Source organism: Leptonotus elevatus, chromosome 17 (genome assembly GCF_054856555.1).
Source record: "Leptonotus elevatus isolate MCC_2025b chromosome 17, RoL_Lele_1.0, whole genome shotgun sequence".
NCBI classification, from domain to species: domain Eukaryota; kingdom Metazoa; phylum Chordata; class Actinopteri; order Syngnathiformes; family Syngnathidae; genus Leptonotus; species Leptonotus elevatus.
Genome location: NC_141255.1, coordinates 11,355,350 through 11,381,494, shown reverse-complemented (window position 1 = coordinate 11,381,494; position 26,145 = coordinate 11,355,350). Strand labels below are relative to the sequence as shown.

Genomic DNA, 26,145 nt, shown 5'->3' with positions numbered 1-26,145 from the left:
ATAGCGCCATTACCTAAATACCAGCAAATATCTTGTGTCCTGAATTTGTCTTCCAGTTCAACACGATGATAAATCGTGGCCTAGATGGGCCGGTTATGAAACACCCTGAAGGAGGTCACGTCAACAAGGACCATGACCAAGATGTGTCCGCCGGCGCTTTGGAGAATTTGTAAACATCTTCCTGCGTGCCATGCTAAAATTAGTTCACCTCGTTGTCTTTTCGAGCATAAATAGGCCCATGGCTGCTAACTGCACATGTTCAAGTATACTTTACTAAACAAAAGGGAAGTATCTGGCTAGCAGCTGTCTCTTATTTGGCAAGGCGCTCATAATTTACGTGTCCAACACTGGCGTACATAACTTTTGCCATTCTATACTGTAGATGAAAGATGGCACATTTATTTTGGATATATACAAATACACCTGTTTTCCTAAATGGCATTTTAAAATATCATATCATTTGCACACACAAACAAACTTTAGAAATACAATTGAAATTATAAAGGCCTCGTAAAATAAACATTATATGCGATACCTTGTGTTTTCATGTTTTACTTGTATAAATGGACCATGCCCCAATTAAACATGCGTACGTAATCTTCAAATAATTCAATAAAGCGTCATTATGTCACATTTAAACCAATTTATAAACCCCCAACAGACAGCTGACAATGCCTGAAGTAAAGTAAATGTGTTTTCATGTGTTCCAAGTATGTGTATAAGATTACTTCCTGAAATGAAGGCCTCGCCTTTACTAGACACCACACCCCAATTAACCACCCGCATCTCATATACCTCTCGATTTTGGTTCGATGTTTTGTGTATTTTCATGTGCACTAGCATGTAGCTAAATCTGTTTTTTTTAAGTGCATTTCTGATAAATTAATCAAGTAAACAGAAATTTTAAAAAACACATACCTCTTTAAGACACAAGTGCATTTCTGATAAATTAATCAAGTAAACAGAAATGTAAAAAAACAACAACACATACCTCTATAAGACACAGTCCACAATGAATGTGAATTTAACAAAATTATATTAAGACATTGTTTCACTAGAATGTGTGTCTAGTGAATTAATGCAGTGTCTTTAGTGTTTTGTTTTTCTTGAGTTTCCAGTCTTTTTTTTTTCTTCTTTGTTACAACGATCGTCTGAATCCTCTTCAGGCTTCAAATCACTGATAGCAAAGATACCTGATAATGAGCTTTGGTATCTGGAGTTGAGCTACAACCTTCAGAGCCCTCGTACCCAGCTTCCGTCGCACTGCCAACCTGCTGAGCTGCTGCAGACTCAAGGGAACAGCTTCAGGAAAGAACAGTAACATGTTAGCCCACCAAAAATAATCTGTTTGCAATGACCTTCCTTTTTTAATTTAAAATCTATTTAATGTTAGATATTGTATCAAAAATTATCCTTGTGCACCATCACCTGGCAACGTTGCGCCATTACAAGGCTTCTGATGCATTTGAGTCATACCTTCGTAAAAACTCAGACAGGCTGCGTTCGGAGAGGCCGGCGAGGCGCAGTCGATGGGTTTCTTGTTGTGTTTATCCCGGGCGTAAATGTTGGCACCGAACTCCACGAGGGTCTCGATCATTTCAACTTGCGCGCTCTTTGCGGCGTGGTGCAGCGCTGTCTGGTGCAGCCGGGCAGCGTTCACTTTGGCACCTACACGGAAAGTGGGATTATTAGAACAGTCGATAGAAGGAATCTAAAATGTATTATTCTAATTATAATCCCTCAAAGAAAATTCAATTTACATCTCTGCTGTATACTAAAATAATAATAATAACAATAATAGGATAAGATATCAGGTGGGTTATATGGTGACAAGTATAAAAGTCTGCATGTAATTTATGACCATTTCCTTCATGATGGGGTCTAAAACGTGTCTTGTGTGACGCTAACCAGCATTGAGGAGCTCTTTCACACAGCCTGCGTGTTGGTTAGCGCAGGCTACATGCAGTGGGGTCCCATAGTAAAGGTCGTATGCCTCCAGACAAGCACCCTCAGCAATCAGCAACTTCACACAATCTGAGTTTCCTACAGAGAGAACGTTATTAAAATTTGGAAGCGTCTGATTTCTACAGAAGCAGATATTTCACCACGTGTTTAATTTGGGTACGTAGGACTACAGTAAAATGAAATCACTTGCCTCCCATGCATGCCTCATGGAGGGGTGAGGCAGTGCGAGAAGTGAGGGCAGGGTTGGCTTTGGCACCTCGTTCCAACAAGAGCCTCACGCACTCCAAACTGCCCACAGAGCAGGCTTCACACAGTGGGGTGCTGCCATCCACGTTCCTCGCATCCACCTAATATCCATCAGACGACGTAAGAATGGACACACCTGTCCTTTTGCCTTCGCCACTGAGATTTGTAGTCACCTGCGCTCCGGCGTCCAGAAGCAGCCGGGCACACTGGGTCTCTCCGCGGACGCAGGCCTCATGCAGGGGTGTGATGGAGTCCACCGCCACAATGTTGACAGAGGCGCCACACTCGATGAGGTGCTGCAGAATGGAAGCCTGACCAAGCGCCGCCGCCTTGTGGACCTCAGTTCTCTCAGACCAGCAGCCTGTAGGAAACAGGTCAAAAAAATTAATGAAATAGGGTGGTTGTAACGTGAAAGGTTGATCAAAATGTACTTAAGCATATCCTTTTTCTTAAAAACATGATTTCTTTATCTCCAATATTGTAATTTGTATTCTTAAAAATATACACCTTTTTAGCTAAAAATGTAAAATGTTGCTCTTGAAACGTAAACTTTTTAGGGACTTCAGCTGCATCTGAAATAGCATTAAGATGCATTTTAGAGTTGCTATTATGCAACCTTTATTATTTATGGTTACACGCCGTATGTGACAGTACTGTTACATCAAATCAAATGAAACTTGAAAAATTCCTGTAACGTAATCTACACTGCCCTATGCAGCAACATACAATTTTAGCACAATAGCTTCACCGTGATTACCGCTATTCCACAACCAAGCACAAAACTGTGGTGTTCTCTTTTATACCCACTGATATCTCCGAAGTAATATGGTTGCATGTTTTCCAAGTCCATTGCCAAGGGCAGTGGCGAAACACGCCGTAAAGAGGGGTACGATGTTTGTAAACAAAACAACACGCTCTGTTGCTACGTTTCTGTCTGGGTTTTCTTCTGTGGTTTTAGAGCAACTGGCAGTTCGAGCGTTTTACCGCGACCTGGCGGTTGGAGTAAACAATTCACTTTCATAAATAATAATAAATATATATATATATATTAATATATATACATATTAATATATATATTTAGATATTTATATATATATATAGATATTTATATATCTATATATATATATATATTAAATGCAAATATACTGTATGTAAAAGTTAAGTGCAGCTAACCTGTAACTAACAAATTGTATTCCATTAAAAAAAAAAAGTAAGTTGAAGCCACTTCAGTGTTTTCCAGTTTATATTTAGTGAGACTTTTTGCATACCACTAGAGGGCACATGTAACAGTAATTAAAAAACAGTTCTAAGTGAATGTCGATTCAACGACAACATAAACAATCATTTACATTTAATAGTGGGGAAAACTGTTTGATTTTTAAAGATGTATTTAGGTGCAATTGTGATTCTCGTTACAGTCAAACCAGCGTATGAAATGATGGTGAATGGCCCAGACTGTGCGTCGTCCTTGAATATGGGCCACACAGAGAACCAACACGGCGATGCCCCACATTCGTCGAAAAGAAACAAGTCGGCTCTATGAAGCGAGGACATCCAGACGGGGGAAGAGTCAACTGAGTTGGAGCCAATGCAATGCAAGGAAATGTGGAACATCAAACAGGAAGAGGAACCCTATGCAATCGATAAATGTAAACTAAAATCAGCGGAGCACACAGAATGCAGTGGAGTTGGCTGTGGAATTGGAACAAAGGAAGTCAAGCAAGAAGAGCTGATCAAAGTGGTCAAACAAGCAGATGGTCAGACGGAATGCAAGTTTTGCATTCAAAGGGCTGCGGACGTCAGCCGCCTGGTGGACAAAAACAGACTGCTCAGGTGCGAGCTCGACGCTTTCAAGATGCCCTACGGCTTCTTTGAGGACGATGACGTCAAAGTAGAATATTACACCGGTATACCAAATCTGGGATCTTTCATGGCCTTTTTCTGTTTTTTTGTTACCTCTCATGCCAGCTCAGGAGAGCAGACTTTAGAAAAAAAAAAAAGAGAGAAGAAAAAAATAAATAATAAAAAACAGGAGAGCAGACTTAGTCCTTTTCAAGTCCTTCTGCTGACTTTTATGCGCCTCCGGCTGGATTTGCCCGCCCAGCACCTCGCCCACCTTTTTAGCATCTCTACAAGCACCGTTTCATTTCTGTACTCAAAAATGAGGCTTTCAATTACGTGGCCCGACTTTACTTTGCAAAGGACGACGCCTCAGCAGTTTGTTGAGGCCTTGGGTCGCAAAGCCGTTGCCATCATTGACTGTTTAAAAGTGTTTTCTCAAAGACCGCCACATCACAAACACCACCAAAGGGTCTGCAGCGATTATGCTGTTAAGTATTTAATTGCTGCCGCGCTCAGTGGATTTGTTGGTTTCGTATCAAAAGGATGTGATGGATTTATGGCTGCTGAGAACATGTTGGAGGAAAGCGGCTTCCTAAATAACTTGTTGCCAGGCGCCGTTATCTTGGCAAACTGTTTCAACGCAGGCAAAAACGCCGTCTTGTTTTGCGCCAAGGTCGACCTTGGTCCGAGCCGACCATCATCTCGCTGAGAAGAAGAACGTGGGAGAGGCAACACACCTGGGAGCACACGTTGAAACAGGTCCTGGAAAATACGCACCGCAAGTATAAAATCTTGAAAGCAGCTGTGCCCGTGGACATGATGGTCACGTGTGACGGTGAAGAAGTCACGTTGTTGGAGAACGGTTGGCCAACTGCAGTTTAAAAATGTTTGTACAGCAACATTTTGATTACCTATTAATAAAGCTGGGAAACAGATGTGGCTCATATAGCGTCGGCTTTAATGATAATTTAGTGGATTGTAATGATATTGACAAAAATGTACAAACCAGATCATCCTTAGAGTGAACCCAAACTATTTGCAGGGACTAGGGGCCGACCTTTGCCACAAATAGCAAAAAAAAATCAGCATATTATGTACCAACACATGTTACATAAACAGCTGTATTAAGTTAAGTAACACAAACTGCCTCCGCATGAGGCTCGTCAATAGTGTTAGCTACTAGCGTAATGAATACACTAGCACAACTGATGTAACATCACGCATGGTAGGTAGGCACACAAATATGCACATCAGCAGTTTACACAAACAGGATTAAGTCATTCACCTCACCTTTTGGCATTAACACCAAAATAAATGTTAGTGAATACATGCAAATTGTAACAACAATGTAGACTGCACTGGCTATTAGTAGTAGTGATAGTTAAGAGTATAATTATAGTTCCCTGAAGTGATAATCAGTCTAGTTGTAGTAGTAGTATGTCATGAGGATGTTCGTCCACTCACCTTCCAAGATCTTTAACGTTAAAAAAAAAAAAAATGCCATTTTAATCGTAGTTGCTATTAGCCCTTTGATGTAGCCACCATGCATAACATGTTAGTAGTCCCATCCAAACATGGCCACCACCATCTTGTTGCTAGTGGACAAACACAAGAGTTAGTCATCCTTTTTTCCTGCATAGCTTAAAACGGTGAACGGCTGCACATTCACTGTTTGGCATTCCGACTTAAAGTGAGTTGAGGAGCTTCACTTACACAAAAGTAGCCATTTTCCGCCATCTTGTAACATGTATAGGCAATCACAGTACAGTATAAACCTTTGCAATTGTTCACTATTTCTGCTGGACACGATCCCTAACCTTCACAAATAGCGGGGGTTCACTGTGCATTAAATCAAACATCCATATGGAGTTCTAGTGATGTGGGGTGATCACAAAACTGGAGATAGCTTCGAATGGGACGGGCTGTGTCCAACAAACCGATGACCGCAGAGGCCGAGGTACCAAGAGCCCTCCTCACAGTGATTCTACATAGCTGCTGAAGGCTCAGAGGGTTTCCTGTAGCGAAAAAAACAGATGTAGTGTACTATATTGATGAATTATCACTTTCACAAACAAGCAGACTGCTACAGTGCCGACACACTTTCGTAAAACCTGATACGGGCATAGGACAGCGAGGCGGGTGGTGAGTAGTCGCCGGGCTTTCGTCCCAAGTTGTCGACAGAGTGCGTGTTGGCTCCGAACTCCACCAGCAGCTCCATCACGTCCGGCGTGTCCAGTCGAGCCGCATGGTGCAAGGCTGTCTCGTGAAACTTGCTCGAATTCACGTCAGCGCCTGCGTCCGTGTGAGAACATTTGCAAGGGATGTACGGTTCACAGAATTGTACATTATGAAAATATACCATACGACCAAATTAATTAGAATGACAGTTTGCACATAATTGAATTCAAATGAGGCAGATTTTTAAATCTTATGACATTTCAATTAATTCACCAATGACAATCTATACAGTGGATACAAATAGTTTTCACACCCGCATTCAAACGCCAAGTATCTTAGAATATCTTCATTTGATTGTTTGATTCTAAAGTCATTACCTTGTTCACAAAAGACCTGGCATTTGGAAGGGGTGTGTAGACTTTTTATATCCCCTGTACATGTACTGCCTGACCTGCAAGCAGAAGCTCCCTGACGCATTCCACTCGCGCCTTTGCACACGCAATGTGCAGCGGCGGACCAAAGTGGACGTCATACGCCTCCAGCTGGGCACCATTTGCTATCAGCAGCCTTACTATCTCAAGATTTCCTGAGGAGAGAAGGTAGCGTTATACTAAATGTACATCATTGGGTAGCCGGCGTGCTGCATATTGCCTTGGATGCAGGCCTCGTGGAGGGGGGATGCCGTCAAAGCGGTGAGTGACGGGTTGACTTGAGCGCCATACTGCAAGAGGAGCTTGACGCACTCCAAGCTACCGGAAGCACAGGCATTGCAGAGGGGAGTGCTGCCATGGATAGTCCGCACATCTACCTGAAAGAAAAACAATAGCCACCCATTTTCTAAACTGCTTGTCCTTAACAGGGTTTACACGCATAAGCAATTTAGTCTCCTTAAAAACTACAACTATAAACAATATGACTTAATTAATAAATCTAATTACAATTTTTTTTTTTCAAACAAGTAATTCACTGCCATAATAACCTAAATAACTGTAAAACGGGGCCAGACAATAGCATCTAATGCATGAGCACAACCTGGGCGCCAGCTTCCAACAGCAGCCGGGCGCAGTGCGGGTGAGCTTGAAGGCAGGCATCGTGCAGCGGCGTGATGTTGTCCACGGTCACTATGTTGACCGACGCTTCACTCTCTATCAACCGTATCAGCTGTAAAGCCCTGCCGTGAGATGCGGCTTCGTGGAGGGCAGTCCGGTCCGCCCACAAACCTTGTTCCAAAGAAAAATGTCACAAAATAGAGATAAGTGGCAAGGTGCCACGTCATTCAATATTTGAAAAATCTGTGTTTGTACAGGAAACTAGCTTAACATGCTAGTCAACCTCTTTAGTTTACTACACATTACATGGCATTTTCGGACAAATTAAGGCGAGGGTACACATTGTCAGAGGATTACACCTGCTTATAAACAACTGCAGATGTAATTAAGTTAATTTTAAGTGAAACTTATTAACCTAAATCATGCGAAGATGAACTTCGCGCTGGTGTCATCGCCATGTTGCTTGTTTACCGATCTGTCAGGCAGCCCATCAGTCGAAGCGAGCGGCGCGTAGAAACATGGGAATTGTAGTCTTACAGGGTGATGTGCAAACCTTTACTTTAAAATATGTATCAAGTTTAAGTTTCCGTGGATTAAAATAGACATTACATGTATTTGCGACAATTTTACTAATTTGATGGAATAAGTAATTTATGCGTTAATGAACCGTGCAGCGTGATGGATTATGGGAGTTGTAGTTCTATAAGTGTGAGTCATAAAAACTAAAAGTACAATACTGTATAATACTTGAAGATTAATTTAAGTCTCTGAATTGATAACAAAATCCAACATGTGTCGTCATGATGCGGTTGGTGTATCAGTCAAACTTTAATTTTAGATGAAATTATGAGCCATTAAAGCATTAGCTGCTCTGTTAACATGCTTACCAACACCAATTGTTGAAAATGAAATCAAGACGTGTTGACAAACTTGTTTTGTTGTTGTTTTTTTTACTTTGCAGTACAGAAATCAGTGGCGCCCAAGTTTTTTTTTTTTTTTTTTTTGTCGTTTCAAACAAGATGACAAATCACTGAACTTTCGAATCAAATACTGCCGCAGTTCACATTTGGTCCTTCTTAAGCGGTTCTTGCCTCATTTTGTACATAACGGGAACACGATTACATCATTTTACAAGGTGTTGAAAAGAGGTCCAGGTAGTTTTATGGTTTATGGTAGTGTATGGCTGCAGTGGGGAATATACAAAAACAAACCTTAAAGCCAATGTTGACAACATCTATTTTTTAACAACCAAACCAACCTGATATGACTAATACCTGAAACACTTTCAAATACAGTTTAAGACTGCACAATCCCCCTGCCAACAAACACAAACACAATATAATGTACTGGATCTTAATTTGGCATCTTTGGATTCTGCATCGTTTTTGACATCAAACGACAAGATATCATTAAATACTAGTAACCAATGTGCAGTGCCTCAGCCATCTGAGAGTGATTTAAAATAAAAGAGGGGTGTGTGAAGGGGGGTTGCTTCTTCTCTGAACTTAATCCAGCAATACTATTTGATCATTCTAGATGATCAAGGACCACCACATATTATTACAATGCTTTTTTTTGAGTAGGTATTCTTTCTATCGAATATAAGATTTCAGTTATGGGCAGCGTTCATCTTTGATAATGAGGAGTGTGTTGCGACAGCGACGGTTTCTACTCGGCGGCGTCGCCATAGATGTCCTTCTTCCCGCGCTCCATCTCGGCAAAGTCAAAGTCCGTGCCCATCATCCTCCGGTAGATGTCCTTGATGTCGTCACAGGTGGTCTCAAAGTGGGTGGTGGCGTCGTACGAACGGGAGATGAAGATCTATGTGAGGAGAACAGAGGAAGTAGCATTTTAATTGGGAACTTTTTTTCTTCAGGCCAAAAGATGACCTTTCTCACTTGCTAAGTGAAATAGGGGAAATTTCACATTTTACACTCGGTGTGTCGTAGAAGATTCCTTTGCCATAAGATGTTGAAATTACCCATTAAAGCACAGATAACGTACGTTGATAGCAACTTAAGTATTTTTATTACGTTTGAACAACAGATGTATGTTTTTTATGGATAATGAATGCCACAATTTAGGAAGATCACATAAATGTATCCAAAATAGTCCGTTTATACCTGGCTTTCCTCGCCCATGTCAGTAGGAGCGTACTGGTCACTGATGCTGATAAACTTCTGCTCGATGGGCTCCATTAGGTCCAGGGCGGGCCTGATCTCTTTCTCGGGGTCGTTCGTTTCCACTGTGGTGCTGGCGATGGCAATGTACTTGCCCAGCGCCGCCACGTTGTGAGCAGAGGAGATCATACAAACGTAGATGTCTGGAAGCAAAAACACCAGGGTTTGTAACACCTTTTTCATAAAGAAAACCAGTGTGAATCCATCCATGTTTGAGGTCACCAAATATTGTCTACAGGAAAAATACAGAAAATCTACTCAAACCTAAGCCTCACATTGAACAGCGTGTTATCATTACATGAAAATGAAGCAGTGTTTTTGTATACTACTCAATGTCATTGGTGTTTGCAAACCGTCTTCATTTGTGGTGTTTTATCGAATTTCTTGTAACACTCAATGACATTGAAGAGCACGGATTGATTCGCAACATATTTCCTCTTGTAATGTGATATAGTAAGTGCCAACTTCTTTTCTATAGTCATTCACAACCTTGCAACTGTAGGCTAGCCATGGCACTCTGTTTACTAGGGATGTAACGGCACGCTCAAGTCACATTTTGTTTAGTTTGGCATATTTTCAGTACAAAAAAATTATATATTCTTTATGTGTATTTTGAAAAGATGACAAGTAAACAAGTAATATTTCTAGAAAATAAATAAACACGACCCATTTTGGTAATATTCTAATAAATTACACTATAATTAACACTTACAAACAAAAAAAAAATCTTAAATTTGGCACCAAAATCATTGAACATATGACACTTTTTATAATGGAAAAAAATACAGTACTTTAAAATGTATATGAAATTATATATTTTTTTATATATATGAACAATTAATTGTTAAATGTTTTAATTTAACTTATGATAAATTTCACTATTCAAGTTTAATGTTTTTTGCTAGAAAGATGAACTTATCCACATTTTCTGCAGAAAGCACAGATCTTGTTTACAGAAACCCCGTTCACTGAATCACTTACTAAAGGCTATTTAAATGCTGTTGCTATCTGTGCTTGTAACAAGCTGCTTTTATTCCTGGTCAATGTGACATTCACAGGGCGATGATGTTGTTTCAGTGCGTTATAGCGAGTGATGTGTTGCTAATACATTGCCGATCTCGCCGTGTCCATGTCGGCGCACAACTATGGCAATTGTATCATTATTTTCCTTTCATAGCACATGATAACTGTCCGTAATTAACAGGTAATCTAGCGCTGATAGACATATTGCAGTTTAGGTCTAGTATGTACCAAAATCATTGTTCGTTAGCTTGTAGCTGTAGGGCTAGTAATTGCTTTGTCTTACCTATCATATGGCTCGAGAGAGCAGACGCTCCCATTTGTGAAAAGCTGGATGTCCTTTCTGCATACTTTGCAAAAGGCTATACGTGGATTTGGCCCACGTATTATCCAAAGTCTATATTTTTCGTTATTGAGCCAACGTTCATTAAAATTGACAGCCTACAGGCATGATGGACCGCTGTCCTCTAGGGGGCGGCGATGTGACACAGAGCTGTGGCTCTGTCATGACAACAGCCTAAAAGCGCTTGCAAAGCCACCAGATCAAGAGTGTAGTAGTGTTGCACGGGATACCGGTACCAGTACCGTACACCTTGATGTTTTGCCGTCAAAAACGGCTCGGTATCATTTTTTCTTCGTACCGGTACTTAGAAAAATAAATACAAGACAGCCCGCCAACTGTGTTCGAAAGGCAGGTACACATACACGCATGACCGCCTGTCTACCGATATGTGGAAAACGCCTTAAGTAAGCGACACGCCTCTTTCAGCGTGTGTGCGAGACGGCGCAGGAAGATGGCTTCACGCATTGAAGCGCTCGCTAGTATGACGTGCTAATTAAGGCTCCACACGGGAGCACGCAAGCAGAGTGGAAGCCACCCGACAGCGTTGGCATTGCCTACGCATGTTGGCGGAGATGGAGACGAGCAGAGACATGCACGCACACTCAAGCAACGTGACATTGAGTCCTTGGCGTGCCGAAGTATTGCCAATATTTAAAAACGGATGACATCAAATGCAGTCAAATACAGTACTTAAAAAATATGGCATGCAATGTGAAAGCACTTACAGTATAAACATAAATATATACAGTATGTACATAAATTAACATGTATACATCCCAATATTTTGAATTAGTAATAAATAAAAATAATTTGAAGTTCTTTTGTCAGATTTAATTTTGCTGCTTTTTGTCGAAGTACCGGTATCGAGATATTTTATGTAGGTATTGTATCGAAGTCAAAATGTTGGTATCGTGACAACACTGGCGTGTAGCTTTCCTTTTTTTTAAGGAAACGTAGATTATTTTTTCCCATTTTATAATTAGCATATATTGAGTCAGACTGTCGAGAAATATAATGAACACTTTCAAGCATTTACAAGCATTTTTCAAACCTTAAAAACACTACATTAAAATTCAAGCACTCTCAAGGTTTTCAAGCACCCGTACGAACCCTGAAACACACAAAAGGGTTCACGGCAGCCGCTTGCCTCCATATTGCTATCTTATCGTGTGTTCAACTCCTTAAGTACACACCGTGCTTCCTGTTGACCTGGTTCTGGGGGATGATGATCTGGCAAGAGTTGATGTCGCCCGTGTTGCTGATGGGGTGGTTCAAGATGCAGATGGCCCTGATCACCTGGCCCACCTTGTTGGTACGACTCGTAAAGTAGCTGGGGTCACAAATCAGCTGCTTGCATCTGGCGACCTGCGGAACAAACAAGCATGGAGATGAGAGTTCAGGACAGTATTTTATGTATTTATTTATTTATTTATTTAAACAGATGCCAATCAAATTACATTCTAACAACGCACTTTCAGGTGTTTATTAAAAAGGGACAAGCAGTTAAACACACAAATACAAAATGAAAACACTTGTCTTAACAACTGAAGACACGGAAAACAGTCAACCATAGCTAGCATCCGTCACTCACTATGCCACAGCCCCCTTAAAGAAAAACGTCAACACAAAAATACACCACTGCACTGCTGTGTGATTGATCTTCAGATACACTTTATGGAGGAGAAAAACAAAACAAAAACTGAAGCACGCTTACCTCCCCCTCCGACTTTACTCCAACCACCTTTCCGTTCTCCACCACTATGTCCTCAATGGGCTTGTTTAACATATACGTCCCACCATAGATCGCACTCAGCCTGGAATTGTCAGAGCCCATGACATGTAATGCACATTTAATATAACCAAACCATACTTAACATCTTCTGTATGTAACTTCCATAAAAACACATTCAAGTGCAAAGCTCAAGCTTTTTTTTTTTTAATTATTATTACTATTGGTGGCTCTCATACCTGGCAAAGCCTTGTGGCAGTTCTCCCAAGCCGTACAGGGGGTAGAGGTATGGGCTCTTGCCATATCTGGCGAGGGACTCGCTGTAAAGCTTTATCCTATTTATTGTTTCAAGGCAGGGCTCATTCAGGTAACTAAACAGGGAGAATGGTTATTAGGACAAGTACAAGTATACAGTCACAACTTCTTAAATGCAAGTAGACCTTACAAGTTAGTTTTTAGCACTTTATCAAAAGTTAAGGAGCTACCTATGATGTTAATAATTTTACATGTATGAAGCCTGAGTGCTCAGTTGCAAAGACTACTGACTCATCTGTGCGGTAGAGAGCGAGGGAGTGGCCCGTGAAGTCGATGACGTCCTTGCCCAAGTCAAACTTCTCGAAAATAGCATTCATGGTTGTCTTGTGGGGGTCAACGCCCTCCATAGTTTTGGGGTCATTTTCGTCGAAGTTGCCGATGAAGACCAGGAATTTCTTGAAGCGTCGTTTCTCAAATAGCCCCATAAGACCTTGACAGATTTACAGGGTTCGGGTTAGCAGCTTAGGCATGAACAGCTAAAACTGGTTGATGATGCATGTCATTCCACCGTGACATACCTGACTTCAGAGCCTCAGTCTCCGTGGAAGGGACTTTGTGGATTTTGCCGCCCTTGTACACAAAGCTGCCCTCGATCACTTTGAAATCAAGGTAGCGGGTCACCTGGGTGATCAGCAGCATGCGGACCAGTTGACCTGAGAAAAGCATGCATTAGTCAGGCTATTTTCACATGGTGTCAGATACTGTACATTGTCAATCATAAGTACATCGTTCTGGGGGTCTATAATGAAAAGCAGCCTTTGGTGTGTGTGTGTATGTATACTTCCAAGTCCACAACGTGTATTTAAATAAAGGCTTTCAAAGGACAAAGTCAAATGAGCTCTAGTAAGAAGTAAGGATTGGCTTAGTTGGGATTTTGATGGTTTGTGTGGAACCTTACTTTTGAAAGCAATTTGTGGCTAAATGCAATGTTACATCGCTACTCAAACCCGGTATAATAAGTCTCGTTTTAGTTTTTTTGCCACTATTTTGTGGCATCTACAAACAATTGTAAACATTTTAACCACCATTGTATCGGACAAGCCATTATCTTAACAAATGCGCATACCATTAGCCATTAGGAATTTAGGGACCAGGTCCACGTTCCAATCCCGACCTTTTCCCATGGACTCGGGAGTTTTGCCAGGAAGGTTGAAGCGTGTGTAGAGCTGGAAGGACACACAGCCAAAAGCCATTCAATTAATTGTTTACTGATGACTCCAAAAAATAAAAATAAACATACATCGTCCAAAGGCGTGATGGAGGCGCTCTCAGCTCCATAGTAAGAGTTGCGGTCCATGTGCAGCACCTTCTTCCCCTTCACCGACATGATTCCAGACAAGATACATTCCTGTTGGAAGCACAAAAAGACATGATGTAAATAATGTGAACTTACAATTAAAAAACAGTGGGTCCTGCCGTTCATGTAGAATCGATACCCAGCCCTAACGAATACCAAAATATATTGCGGCACGCAACGCTAGACCTGTTCATACATGTTTACATTTGCAATTTAGAGCTATTTCATGAATTTTCTTGCAGTTTGCTCAATAAAAATAAAACATTTTGAAAATTGGTGAATTTATACTAGACATTTTATATTACAAATTTCGTCTCGTCTCGTGGACTCAATCTCATGTGACATCTCATCTTGTGGGATTTATGTCTTCTCCCATCCCTACTGGTAACACAAACACACACATAAAACAAGAAGTACTTCATTAATTGAATGCAAAAAAATTTGGCATTATATATATTTTTTTATTAATCAGACGACTAACTTTTTTTGTCTGTCAAAAAATTGGCATCAGCCTCAAAAAATCCATATGGGTCAGGCCCGAAAAGAGTATACTCCTTGATCGCGAAACAAAACATTGTCCGTTTCTCAATATCAAGAACACAGAGTACGTTCTTGTCACGAAACGGGTCTTGGTAAGCCCGGTCTCAAGAACGTACTTTCCAAGTACGCATATCTCTCAGGCGTATTTCCGTAATTCATCGCAGTGTTATCATGTGACTAGCTTTCAATCAATTTGTACTACTATGTTGATGTTTCAAAATGTGTTTGTACAACATGCATTGGTTAAAAACCTTACTTAAGTCCTTGTGATTTTGTGAGACGTCATCAGTGTTGGCCCAAGTACTGTTCCAATTGGAAGTATGCAAAAGCCAAGACCACACGGATTCCTCCAATGTCATTATTTTTTGCTAGCTTAAACCAAGGATCTATCGGTTGTTGCTTGGTGAAGGCTTGGCTGGGAAAATATCCCAAGATGCATTTCGTAATTCAAGGCAACAGAGGAGCATCACGTTTGATCTTCTATTTTAATTTCCGTCAGAATAGGCACGGCATGTGCATTGCTGCCCCCCACCAGCATCACGTTTGGAAGTATTCCTCCCCTTTTATGAGTGTAAATAATAAGAAATATTTAACATGTAAAAGTACAACTTTATTAATTAATTAACAATATCATATATGAATATATTAATATATATCAAATATGATTTACTATATATTCAAAGATCATTTTTATAGGCATACCACAATTTCAGGAGAATCAGATCAAAACATGCAACTCATATTGGTGTCTTTCCAGAACTTTTTGTTCCAATATAATCTAATATAATATAATGTATAATTTCAAATACTTGTTTAATATATTACACATAATGATTTACGTGGTACACAGTTACGTCAATGCGTCAGAACCAGGAAGCTTGCAATGAGAATAACATCCGGGTATTCTGTCTGTTCTTTGCTCGACCCCTGTGGCTTTTTGCGTACTTGCAATTGGAACAGTACTTGGGCGGCGACTGATGACGTTTCAAGACATCACAAGGACGCAAGTACAAACAAGAATGCATATTGAGAAACGGCCATCGACTTTTCCCTCCTTTAGGCCATTCTGATAGGAGTGACACAATCTGCCACAAATGTAGCTTCAGTGGAAACATTGAGACCACCGGAAATGTTCAGTTTCAGTTATTAGACTAACAAACCGGCAGCAAACTGGCTGGAAAGCAACTGCCCTCCAATAAAAAGCACATTACACCATGTAACTTTTGCTCTATGACCCATGTCACTTTGTATTAAGTTACGGCACTGTCACTTGCGTGGGATCACTTCAAACCAGCCACACCCGATGCATTGCAGTGAGAGAGGAAGCGCGGCATGCTTTCACTTCCTTTCAGTAAGGTTTAGTGAATGCTTAGGAAGGTCAAACTTGCTGAGAGTACCTTCCTGGCTCCAAGCCGATTTTGTTTGTGTGTGCTTTTTTTCTTCAAATACTAACTTGTGACGTGTTGCTCCGCCTTCACCCTCCAGATTATCCAACGTGTTTTCTAATGCATGCTGCAATAAACTCTTCTGTCGGACACAACCTACACTGCAAACCCTTCAAATGGGACTACAATTGTGGCATGTTCAGATTTCAAGCTGCTGACACCCGCGTTGCAATCTGCTCTTTGTTCTTCCGACAATTCTCCAGCAACTGCTCCTTTCCAACAGAAAACTGCCCCTTCAGACTGCTCCGGTCTCACGGTCATCACGGGATTAGCCCTGTCATGTGTCACCCATTAACAGAAACCAAGCTATTTCATTTGGTTATAGAATACTGTTACTGTAGGCCGAATACATGCTGCTCTTAGTAGCTAATTGGGCCTTTCTGCTATTTTAAAAGAATGTTTCAACCTTTGAACAGAAACTGAATACAGTTTTTACTACATGGAACACTTGTGACCAGCAACCTGCTACCCAACGTTATTTTGCCAAGAATCGGGCGAGACTACAGGTAGTGCTGGGCAATATGGGAAAAAAAACTTCTATCACGATATTGACCATTTGCACCGAAGTCACGTGATCACGTGACTGACCTATGCAAACGGCGGAACAAAATGATTGTTGAATGGAAGTGGACGTGACCCGGAGCGACTTAGCGACTGTTATTTTACAAATTAAAAGTTATTTTTGCCCATAGAGCCACGGAATCTATTACTTCAACCGAAGGTCGACTGTTAGTCGACTTTGCGCATTTAGTCGGGACTCAGAGCGCGATATTTACTTAAGTTGGAGATCGCTAGTTTGAAAACAGCCCTTTACCTTCTGTTGCCTGCTGTTTTTACCAAGTTAATCAAATCGCCGACTTTGCCGGAATTCACAGCGCACGACCTGTATCATTATGTAGTCAATGCCGTCTCTCCTCCTTACACCGGGGCTGATTTACATCTTAATGTGATTTGAAACACGCAATTCGACACCTCTGTCACAATCTTTGTTAGAGTGTACGTTTACGAGTAAAATGTATGAACATTTATCTACTAACGTCGCAAAAAATGATCGCTGCAAATCCGTGAATACTTTGTGGGCTGCCAGTCCTTTCTGTTGATTGCTGCTATCAATCGACGTCATTCGACTTCATTAGTGCCATAAAAAGCAACATTTGGTTTACTCGTTATTCTGTCTGTACAACCGACCGCACAGCAAGATATTACCATTTTATAAGATAATCTATTAGATAAAAGACTTTACGCTGTACGAGATTCAATGGTTACAATAGAGGCAAGTGGCTCTTTTGCCGTCCAGCGTCCCGTAACGTCACGTGCAAAAGGTCAATAGACTATGTTATATCACGATAACGATATACGACAATATTTTTTCAATTTTTCTATAAAAAAAAAATACACTATGACCGTTTATTTTATTTTATTTTGAAGTGACATTAAACAGATCTGTATCAAAAGAGAAATGCTAAATAAAATTATCAAATGTTCACAAAAGAGGCACATTAACCACTGACATATATTTTACAAATGTATTTATGAATCTAAATAGGGGATACAAAAAATGTTTCAGACAGAAATTGTTTAAAAAAAAAAATGATGAGATCTACTGTAATGTTGCTTTGAAAACATCTATTGTGCTTATCAAGCCTGTTGAATCTTCCTTCTCCCGCTTGACGTATATGGGACGCCGTAACAATCCCATCCCATCACTTCCTGTTTAGCTAAGTTTGTAGCGTTTTCTCTCCAGAGAATTACTAAAAGTTTTTCTATTAAAAAGTTTGACACGCTCTGCTTAACGCGGTATCAGCGAGAACTTTATAAAAAGCGTATCACCTATGCACTTAAATTAATGTCTGTTTCACGATAATGTTAGCTGGTTAGCATAGCAAGGCTTCTACGTTTTTTCCTCGCCAATCACGCCTTGTAATCTCTTCGTGAGAACTTTGATACTGAAGAAGTGCTTCTTATACGCCGCCACGGAGGCTGTGCTTACTAACTTAGGAGCGAAAGCGCAACGTGTTTTTTTCATAACAAGCAGCATAAGAGTTCCAATCTTATTTAATTGGAAAACATTGAACAATATCTGTGAAATAATATAAACGGGTTGTTTTAACTGCAAATGTTGTATTTTTCTAGTCATCTCAGCAGAAGAGGACAGTGGCTGACTTTTTCAGACCTCTGAGGAGGGAGATGAGATCGGTGGAAAAGATCGGTTTATATTTAAGGAATCGGCCGATCCCCCAAAACTAAGGAAACCGGGGCAGATAAACCCCTACTTTCGGGTGCTTTCTCCGCCGTTCAATTTTCAGAAAAACTTAAAAATCTGTGTTTTAATTATGCTAAAACTGCACATTTAGACCCGCAAACTGCTTCACACAGCTGTCACTATTTCAATGAGCCAAAAGGAGTACCCAGCATGCTTTGAAGTGGGCTTAAAAAAATGTAAAATAAAAAAGTTATTTAATAATTACGGGTTTGCTATTTATCTATTTAAATCTACCCGCCTCATATTCTAATAATTTTCATTGATTACAAGCGGTTCAGATAATGGATGGATGTTAGGTTTACTTCGGCACCATAAGCTTGCAATGTATGACGGCTATGTATCATTCACTGCCATGTCAACTTGCTCCGGCTGGCACCTGGTGACAGCTGTGTGAAACAAACATGCAGAACGAATGCCTTTGTCTGTCAAACAAGCGTTCTCTGTCACTTTTTTTGTTTTGTTTGCTTTTTGCTGTAAGTGACAAATGACGATAAACATGATTGGAAGAAAAAGACACGATAATTTGTTTCCAATCGTCTTCCTGATAAATATTGTCATATAGCCCAGCCCTAACTACAGGTACAAATTCTGTGCCAGTGAATGTGTGCTTGCGGAGTAGTGGATACTGGGTAGAGCGATCGCATTGAAGGTGCTAGATTGCGGGTTCAAATACATTTTAATTAATTTTGTTGTTATTTTTACTGTGTTTACAATTTCTTGCAGCCAGTCAGGAGTTGTAAACGTTTTGTTTCACATGTTTATTGAGGAATTTAAGTTATTGTGAGGGTTATGGTTAGGATGGTAATGCCGAAAGCAGCCTGTGTTTGGTGGCAAGACAAAATGAAAACTTCGTGAAAAGAGACCGAAGGGGGTGAAGCAGGCAGTAAGCACGCACAGTGCACGACCCACAGCAAAATAACCGGTTCCCCGCGTCACGCTAAAATAACCTATCACGGCCAACCTTCTGTAATCACGGTAAAATACACGTTTATGCCAGGCTAAGGCTATATTGCTCCAGCGATTGACCAATCAGAACCGCTCACGGCAAAATAACGCCAGCAGGAGAGTTAACTGTCATAGCAAAATAACCACTGCCTTTAAAGGGACAGTGACGTAAAAAAATCAACTTTTTGGAACTTTTAGCCAAGGTAAAATGATAATTCCTCACCAAAAACATCAGCAAAGTGGTGTTTTCCTCCATTCACCCCTTTATGAAAAATTCTAGGTCATTTTGCTCTCCAAGCACCAGCCCCTCCCAACCCAAAAAAACAAGCGGGTGCGCAACTCTATGACATCATCAAGTGTGGACCCACCCCCGCGGACTAAGCACACGCCCACTTTTTCTGAGACCTCCATGCTCGCACAAATTCTGTCCAAATGAATTCAGAGCAATCAATTATCCTTCACATTTGTAATGACAATTGTCCATCTTAAATTCCCAGATAGGTTTTGGCTGACACTTGTGTAAACTAGTCTAACTACAAGTAAAATTTCTGCACTGTTGAACCTGTGCTCACCCTGTAAGCAGAAGGTCCCGGGTTTGCGTCCCACTCAGGGATTTTTTTTTCTTGCCCCTACCCCTCCTCCTCCACTACGATTTCTTGCGGCAAAGGATCTGTTTTGTTTCAAATGTTTAATGAAAAATTGAACATCCATCCAATTTCCACATCTTTAGAATGTTGTACTACAAGGTCTTACGTGGCGGAGGAGTGCTTGAACGCAGTTCTCTAGAGTTTTGTAGGGGCGGCGCGCGCAGCAGACGTCTTAGAACGAGAGGGGCGCAGCAACCACACGGGGAGAGACGGGGTTATACTGAACCGGGCATTAGGAAAAATATCCAGCAAAATACCTAATATTACCTTCTTTTTTTTTTATTACATCACCATGGTGTCAAAGGTAAGATTTAATATGCCTATAGTTAACCGTGAAAGGGCTTAAGTTAAGTCAGTAGATGAGTGCACCCATTTAATGTATCAATAATTATTCAAGGTCTAATAAACAGTTGGCAATCAAACTAAAAATGTCATATCTGTTCTGTTATGAGTATATTATTTGTATAGTGACTAGTGTTGTTGTTACATTCTGGCTGTCAATTATCAACTTCAATAAAATGACAATATAAATACAAGTAACCAGCCAAAATATACTACTTTGGAAATGGTGGACATTGAAATCAGAAATTATTACACTGCATTTTGTAGTCCTAGTCCATTCAAATGGTATTCATGCATTTACATGATTCGACATTAGAAACAACTCTACACTACCAACAGTTAGTTACGCAATAATTTGGAAATGGTGATCAAACTTGAAATGTCACTGACCTGCTTCCACTTGATTACGGCTATGTGGGCTACACGTTTAAAACTTTACCGCTGAGTTTAGTGGTTACATTCTATTTCATTGGCTGTCATTCATGATAAATGAATATGAAATAGTATTAGGAAAACATGTTACAATGACACCACACAAGTTAAACTAGACGTTTGATCGTCGTTTATCAGCTGTAGTTACCCTAAATTAGATGGGCTAATGTTAGCACACCAATAATCTACGATTAATCTTCTCCCGACTAACGTGATCAGTCAGTGCTAGCACTAAACTGCCAACTAACCGGTTTCCTGCGACACTTTCGAGTCTTACAAGCCTTTCAACAACGTTTTAACTCGAAATGAATAGTTAATAGGACGTTTCTATTTTGTTTATTGACTATTGGTGACGGTTTAGTTAGCCAGCTTCTAATGCTAAATGAGTTACTTAGCGCTAGCCGTTGCTAATTAGGCCCCGTTAGCCTAAAGAGCTAACCGAAGGGTTAACAGGTTGCAAAGCGCTTCGAAACTCGTTGAAGAATTTCCTCACCGTCAGTCCAGTGCCGAGGACGATAACGTCGTATTCGTCATTCATCTCGAATAAATTTGGATGGCGGAGCTCCTTGGCAGGGAAAGAAGAAAATGGAGATCCCGGGGCTGAAGTGGCAAGGGGCTGGGCTCAGGGCGCAGCAGAGCTCAGTGGCGTCAGGTGACAACGGAGTGGGCGTGGCCTGGTGACTGTCGATCACTTGTTGACAACAATACGTTAGCAAAGTTAACACACGGGCTAACATTATTCTTATCATCTCGGCCATCGTTTCAACATTGTTTCGGTTGAAATAATAAACTGAGCATTTATTTTGACTTGAGAAATAAGTTACAGTACAAGCAAGGACTACGTAAAATAACCGATTAAATCATAAATAAAATAATTCATTTTTTGTTCCCTGAAGGAAAGCATTAAATCAATGACTTACATTTAATTTCACATTTTCATTGAAATTTGCCTGAATAAATGGTTTGAAAACAACGTTCTAAAAGATTATAAGCATAAGTATTGTACATATAAATTCCGTACAACCAAACTGTAATTTTAAAAAGCACTCTACTGGATTAAAAATAAGTTTCACTATAAAGTTATGCACAGTTTATGCACAAAATAATTTTCCAGAGATGTTTTTTTCACATGCTACCAGGGAAGGCCTGATTACCACTACCACACTGGAAGAATTACTGATATAAATGACCTGGAACAATGAACTACAAGTGCAAATAACGAAAAGTTCCTGGAAAGGGGGTTTCAGCTACTTAAGATTCAAAAGAGAAAAAATAATGACGGGGGGTTAGGGGAAATAAGACAAATATTGGTGTTTCTTTCTTTATTCTCTTAGAATAAGAATGCCCTTAAGCAGATTTCATAACCTGCAGTCAAAGACTTGCATTATGTCAGACTTTTGGGCAAGCTGCCATGCCATAGTGCCAGATGCATCCTGGGAATCTTCGAGCCCGAGCTGCAGCAACGTCCTGGCAGCTTCCGCATGCTGTCCGATGGAAGCCATGTGGAGAGCTTGTGGTAGACAAAAAAACTTAAAGTAAATCCACTGAAATATAAAGAAAAGTTAGCCACTCTATTATACCAATTAGACTAAAACTAAGTAAAACTAATAAGATATACGTTATCAAGGGAGCATGGATAGAACATTTCTGGTAAATTTCCGTGGGAATTTAAGATGGGAAATATTTATGCTTGAATGTATGCCTTTCCATTAAACTACCACTCACATACATTTCCAACTTTACAAATTCCTAGAATTTTGTAACCCTAGTAAGATGGAGTAAAATTCTGTTGGTCACAACAACCCTTGTTGGTCATTTCATCCTAGTCATATAGCCTTTTTGTTAGCATTTACTTGCTAAAATGAAAATGTGTATGTAATATTAGCAAAAAAATTATATTGATCGCATTGTACTGAGCAGTACAGCAGCATCCTTTTCTTCCCTAAGTAAGTCGGGTTGTCACACACAATCATGGTATTGAAATCAAATTAAGATTTTCCAAGAAACTTTGTTAAACTCCAAATTATACCACTTTTTGGGAGCGTATGGATGGATGAATTTTAAGGTTCATTGTAGTCATTATGAAGTTAATTTTCATATAAATAATTTTTATATAAAATAAAAAAAATACAAAACTGAGAAAAATTATATATGAAATTAAATAGATTTACAAGACAATAAATTTTTTTAGAATGGAGGATTCTGATAATGGACGGTATGGCAGCATGTCAAGTGGCTAGCATGTCCGCCACACATTTTTGATGTTCTCATTCAGGCCTTCCGTGTGAGGACAAGTGCAATAAAAAAAAATGAATGGATGTGGGGATGGAGTCTGATAAATTGTTTACCTGTTCTTCCCTTTTTGTCCCGAACGTGAAGATCTGCTCCCAGATCTAATAGCGTCTTTATAGTGGAAACGTGGCCTTCCTAAAAACCCACATAGAAACACAACCGCTAAACAATATCTTCTGATAAACAGCGCATACAGAATTGCTAGGCAAGGTGTCGACCCGGCGGGCGTGGGATATTTGTGTTTGGCGAATTCGCTAAACCAGTGATTCTCAAAGTATGGCACGCGGCTCCCTCTAGCTGTATGTGACAGTATCACAGCCTATGTTCAGTTAAGATGTCTTTAACGTTGGACTTGAATACATTTGCATGCCATCTTTATTTATTTCGGCACAATCTTTATTTAATCCTATTTGGAAGCAATGAAAAAAAAGAGCAAAAATGTCTATTTTCAGACTAATTATAAATGTGAACTGTAATCCTACCTTGGCAGCATAATGCAAGGAGGTGAGCTGCAAGCCAGTGGCCCTCTGGTGGACGTCAACATGAAGCTCCCTTACTAGGAACCGCAGCGCCTCCTCCTGGCCAGTGACGGCCACCTGGTGCACTGGCTGAACCCCAAGTATGTCAGCTGTAGTTGGAGATGCCTACAGCACAGTACATACTCACATACAAGTTGACTCAAATATAAATATGTGATATATATGCCAAACAGTATATGTGAGCAAGCAACTACTGATTCTACCTGATGTTTGTCCAAAAGAAGCCTGGCCAATGAAATGTGTCCGTTCCTCACCGCATCCATGAAAGGTGTGACCCCGCAGCTGTCTTTGTCATCTGGGGTATAGTCGCATCTGGGCAACACATTAAGCTCAAAATGACACTATGACAGCATTTGTGGCAGACATTTCAAGCCATAGAATGTTGCCAGCAAAATCTGTACTTACTTTGAGTCATGTTCAATTAGACTTGAACTGCTGTCTAAATAGTGGCGGTAGGCTATATTGAATTAGCCTTGTTCTGGTAATCTTAGATGTACTAGAGAGACTGTTTTACGTACTGTTATAAGTATGGAATTATCACAAACTGGAGATTCTATATCTTTCATGCATTCTTCTTGAAAAAAAAAAAACTCTGTCAAGGATGACCCAACTTCATATTGTATAAATACACTTAAAAAAAAAATACTGACACAACATTATTGCCAATCATTACACCACTGCAAACTACAACCACAATAATAAACATACAGTATTATACTAATACTTCTCTGACAGTATCACAACTACACGTATTGTCTATCTATCGCATAGCTTGTGCAGCCGCTAAATGTAACATTGAAAGACGAATTAAAGATGATCCAATGCTACAGTATTAGGATCTTGGATGAATGGATTGTGCTCAACTTACCTCTCAAGCAAGATGCCAACAACCTCCTCACAACCATGCATGGCTAGACAATAAGCAAACGAATCAAATTATGAAATACATATGTAATGCAACTCGATTAGGGGACATGAAAACAGCTCACCCGCAGTGTGCAGAGGTGTCCTGCGCGTCTTACCTTCACTTCTCCACACATCCGGAGTGACGTCGAGGAGGTAACCGACCACCAAGGGATCGCCCTCCCTGCAGGCGATGTGGAAGGCATTCCAGCCATCTTTGTTTTTCAGGAGCGGGTCCGCAGAGAACTTCATCAGCTCTCGGATCACGTCCAGGTTCCTCCTAGTACAGGCCATCATCAGAGGGGTCCTGGGAGGGACAATTGCATACAAAATATCACCAAAAAGTACAGTGATTACTTTTTACACCTAAAGATGCCAATAAGAAATGAGTATTTTACTACTTAGTTAAACAGGTCATCTATTCCTATAAAAACAACAACAAAAAGACTGCAAAGAATTCAACAGTTTGTGCCTCATGGCTCATGATGATTCAGTGGACATTGTGCTGCTCCTTTTGGCGTGAGGCCCTTGGCCACCAGGGGGCAGTAGGATACATATGTATTCTACAATACATAAATAAAAACGTGAATGAATACATGAAATGAATACAAATACATACATAAATACATGAAGGAAACAGTCACAACAGCTCAGTGAGCTCTGGAAATATTACTTGTAGTTGTTTGTGATTTGCGTCTATAAGCCAGCAGGATTTTGTAAAGAAAAGTTGAGCTGTTTGGTTGAATACACAATATATACACAAATAAGTCATAAAACTAAATTATTTACTTGTAGGCCTACGATATACCCATGAAGTTTATAAAAGTTTTTTCCACAATCGCTGCCGTTTTCCGTAATGTAATTTGTGTACACTAACGTCAACTTTTTCTTTTCATTTTTACGATCCTCTCAGTCTTAATGAAGTTATGGTTTTTAGTTTTATATAATACAAATTAAAATGTAAATGATTGTTTTTTTTAAATAAAAATTCACTCCTTCGAGCCGGATTCGAACCAGCGACCTAAGGATCACTGAAATCACCTCTACAGTCCTCCGCTCTACCAACTGAGCTATCGAAGGGAGCTGGAAGGAATGTGTTTAACCACGACTTTATATAATTATTCATCCGTCGGAACCGTGAGGCAAAAACAATATATTAATATTTCAAAGAATATTAATAGGCTACTATTGTGTCTCACCAATCCGCCTTCTTTAAACTGTCCACTTTGGCTCCCTCTTGCAGCAGATAGCTAACACATGCTAGGTGGCCCATGGAAGCAGATTCGTGCAGCGGCCGCTTGTAGTCGTTGTTATAAACTTCCACTTCAGTGCCAACTTCTTTTATGAGATAATCTAAAATATCCAAGTGTCCATGTCGGGCGGCGTAGTGTACAAGAGTATCTCCGGACCGGCCGAAGTGTTTGTCTCGGCTAGCCTCCATTAGTCCGCATGTCTTCATCTGTTTTTTCAGAGAGCAAAACTGTCCGTCCTGGGTTAGTTTCACTAGCTTTTTGAGACCGTCTTCGTCCATGATTGTATTAAAGTCAACAACTCCTCAAAAATCAGGCTTACTGTGGATAAACCTAAACCAAGCACAAGCAGAAACATTGACTTTTCGAACCGATGAATTGTG

At 40.3% G+C, this 26,145-nt stretch overlaps 4 protein-coding genes, 1 non-coding gene and 1 pseudogene across 7 annotated transcripts; 1 reads left to right on the top strand and 5 right to left on the bottom strand.

Moving 5' to 3' along the window:
* Positions 1–353: 353 nt before the first annotated feature.
* Positions 354–5,666, bottom strand: asb13a.2 (ankyrin repeat and SOCS box containing 13a, tandem duplicate 2). Of its 2 annotated transcripts, XM_086059652.1 has the most exons (7): positions 5,518–5,654; positions 3,019–4,815; positions 2,385–2,572; positions 2,156–2,312; positions 1,909–2,043; positions 1,477–1,668; positions 354–1,302 (listed from the first exon to the last, which is right to left on the bottom strand). In XM_086059652.1, exons 2-7 carry the CDS (start codon positions 3,059–3,061, stop codon positions 1,175–1,177), a joined length of 843 nt encoding a protein of 280 aa, XP_085915778.1. In that variant the 5' UTR covers positions 3,062–4,815; positions 5,518–5,654; the 3' UTR covers positions 354–1,174. The 2 variants fall into 2 exon arrangements, with proteins under 2 accessions (XP_085915778.1, XP_085915777.1); XM_086059651.1 differs by lacking the exon at positions 3,019–4,815 and having other exon boundaries at positions 5,518–5,666.
* On the top strand, positions 3,596–4,935 carry LOC147159816 (uncharacterized; annotated as a pseudogene).
* Positions 4,989–7,789, bottom strand: asb13a.1 (ankyrin repeat and SOCS box containing 13a, tandem duplicate 1). The gene is made up of 6 exons (XM_086059653.1): positions 7,696–7,789; positions 7,264–7,451; positions 6,883–7,039; positions 6,683–6,817; positions 6,154–6,345; positions 4,989–6,068 (listed from the first exon to the last, which is right to left on the bottom strand). The coding sequence occupies exons 1-6, from the start codon at positions 7,736–7,738 to the stop codon at positions 5,905–5,907; spliced, it is 879 nt and encodes a 292-aa protein (XP_085915779.1). The 5' UTR covers positions 7,739–7,789; the 3' UTR covers positions 4,989–5,904.
* Positions 7,790–8,084: 295 nt separating this feature from the next.
* Positions 8,085–21,439, bottom strand: gdi2 (GDP dissociation inhibitor 2). The gene is made up of 10 exons (XM_086059979.1): positions 21,272–21,439; positions 14,108–14,215; positions 13,934–14,033; positions 13,386–13,520; positions 13,099–13,297; positions 12,792–12,923; positions 12,538–12,637; positions 12,017–12,188; positions 9,404–9,603; positions 8,085–9,101 (listed from the first exon to the last, which is right to left on the bottom strand). The coding sequence occupies exons 1-10, from the start codon at positions 21,314–21,316 to the stop codon at positions 8,949–8,951; spliced, it is 1,344 nt and encodes a 447-aa protein (XP_085916105.1). The 5' UTR covers positions 21,317–21,439; the 3' UTR covers positions 8,085–8,948.
* Positions 21,440–22,075: 636 nt separating this feature from the next.
* Positions 22,076–26,145, bottom strand: ankrd16 (ankyrin repeat domain 16). 2 transcript variants are annotated; one of them, XM_086059707.1, is made up of 7 exons: positions 25,712–26,145; positions 24,599–24,819; positions 24,478–24,520; positions 23,813–23,921; positions 23,553–23,714; positions 23,127–23,205; positions 22,076–22,288 (listed from the first exon to the last, which is right to left on the bottom strand). In XM_086059707.1, the coding sequence occupies exons 1-7, from the start codon at positions 26,041–26,043 to the stop codon at positions 22,137–22,139; spliced, it is 1,098 nt and encodes a 365-aa protein (XP_085915833.1). In that variant the 5' UTR covers positions 26,044–26,145; the 3' UTR covers positions 22,076–22,136. The 2 variants fall into 2 exon arrangements, with proteins under 2 accessions (XP_085915833.1, XP_085915834.1); XM_086059708.1 differs by having other exon boundaries at positions 24,632–24,819.
* On the bottom strand, positions 25,506–25,592 carry trnay-gua (transfer RNA tyrosine (anticodon GUA)). The gene is given in 2 exon segments: positions 25,506–25,541; positions 25,556–25,592. It is a non-coding gene; the product is annotated as a tRNA-Tyr (tRNA).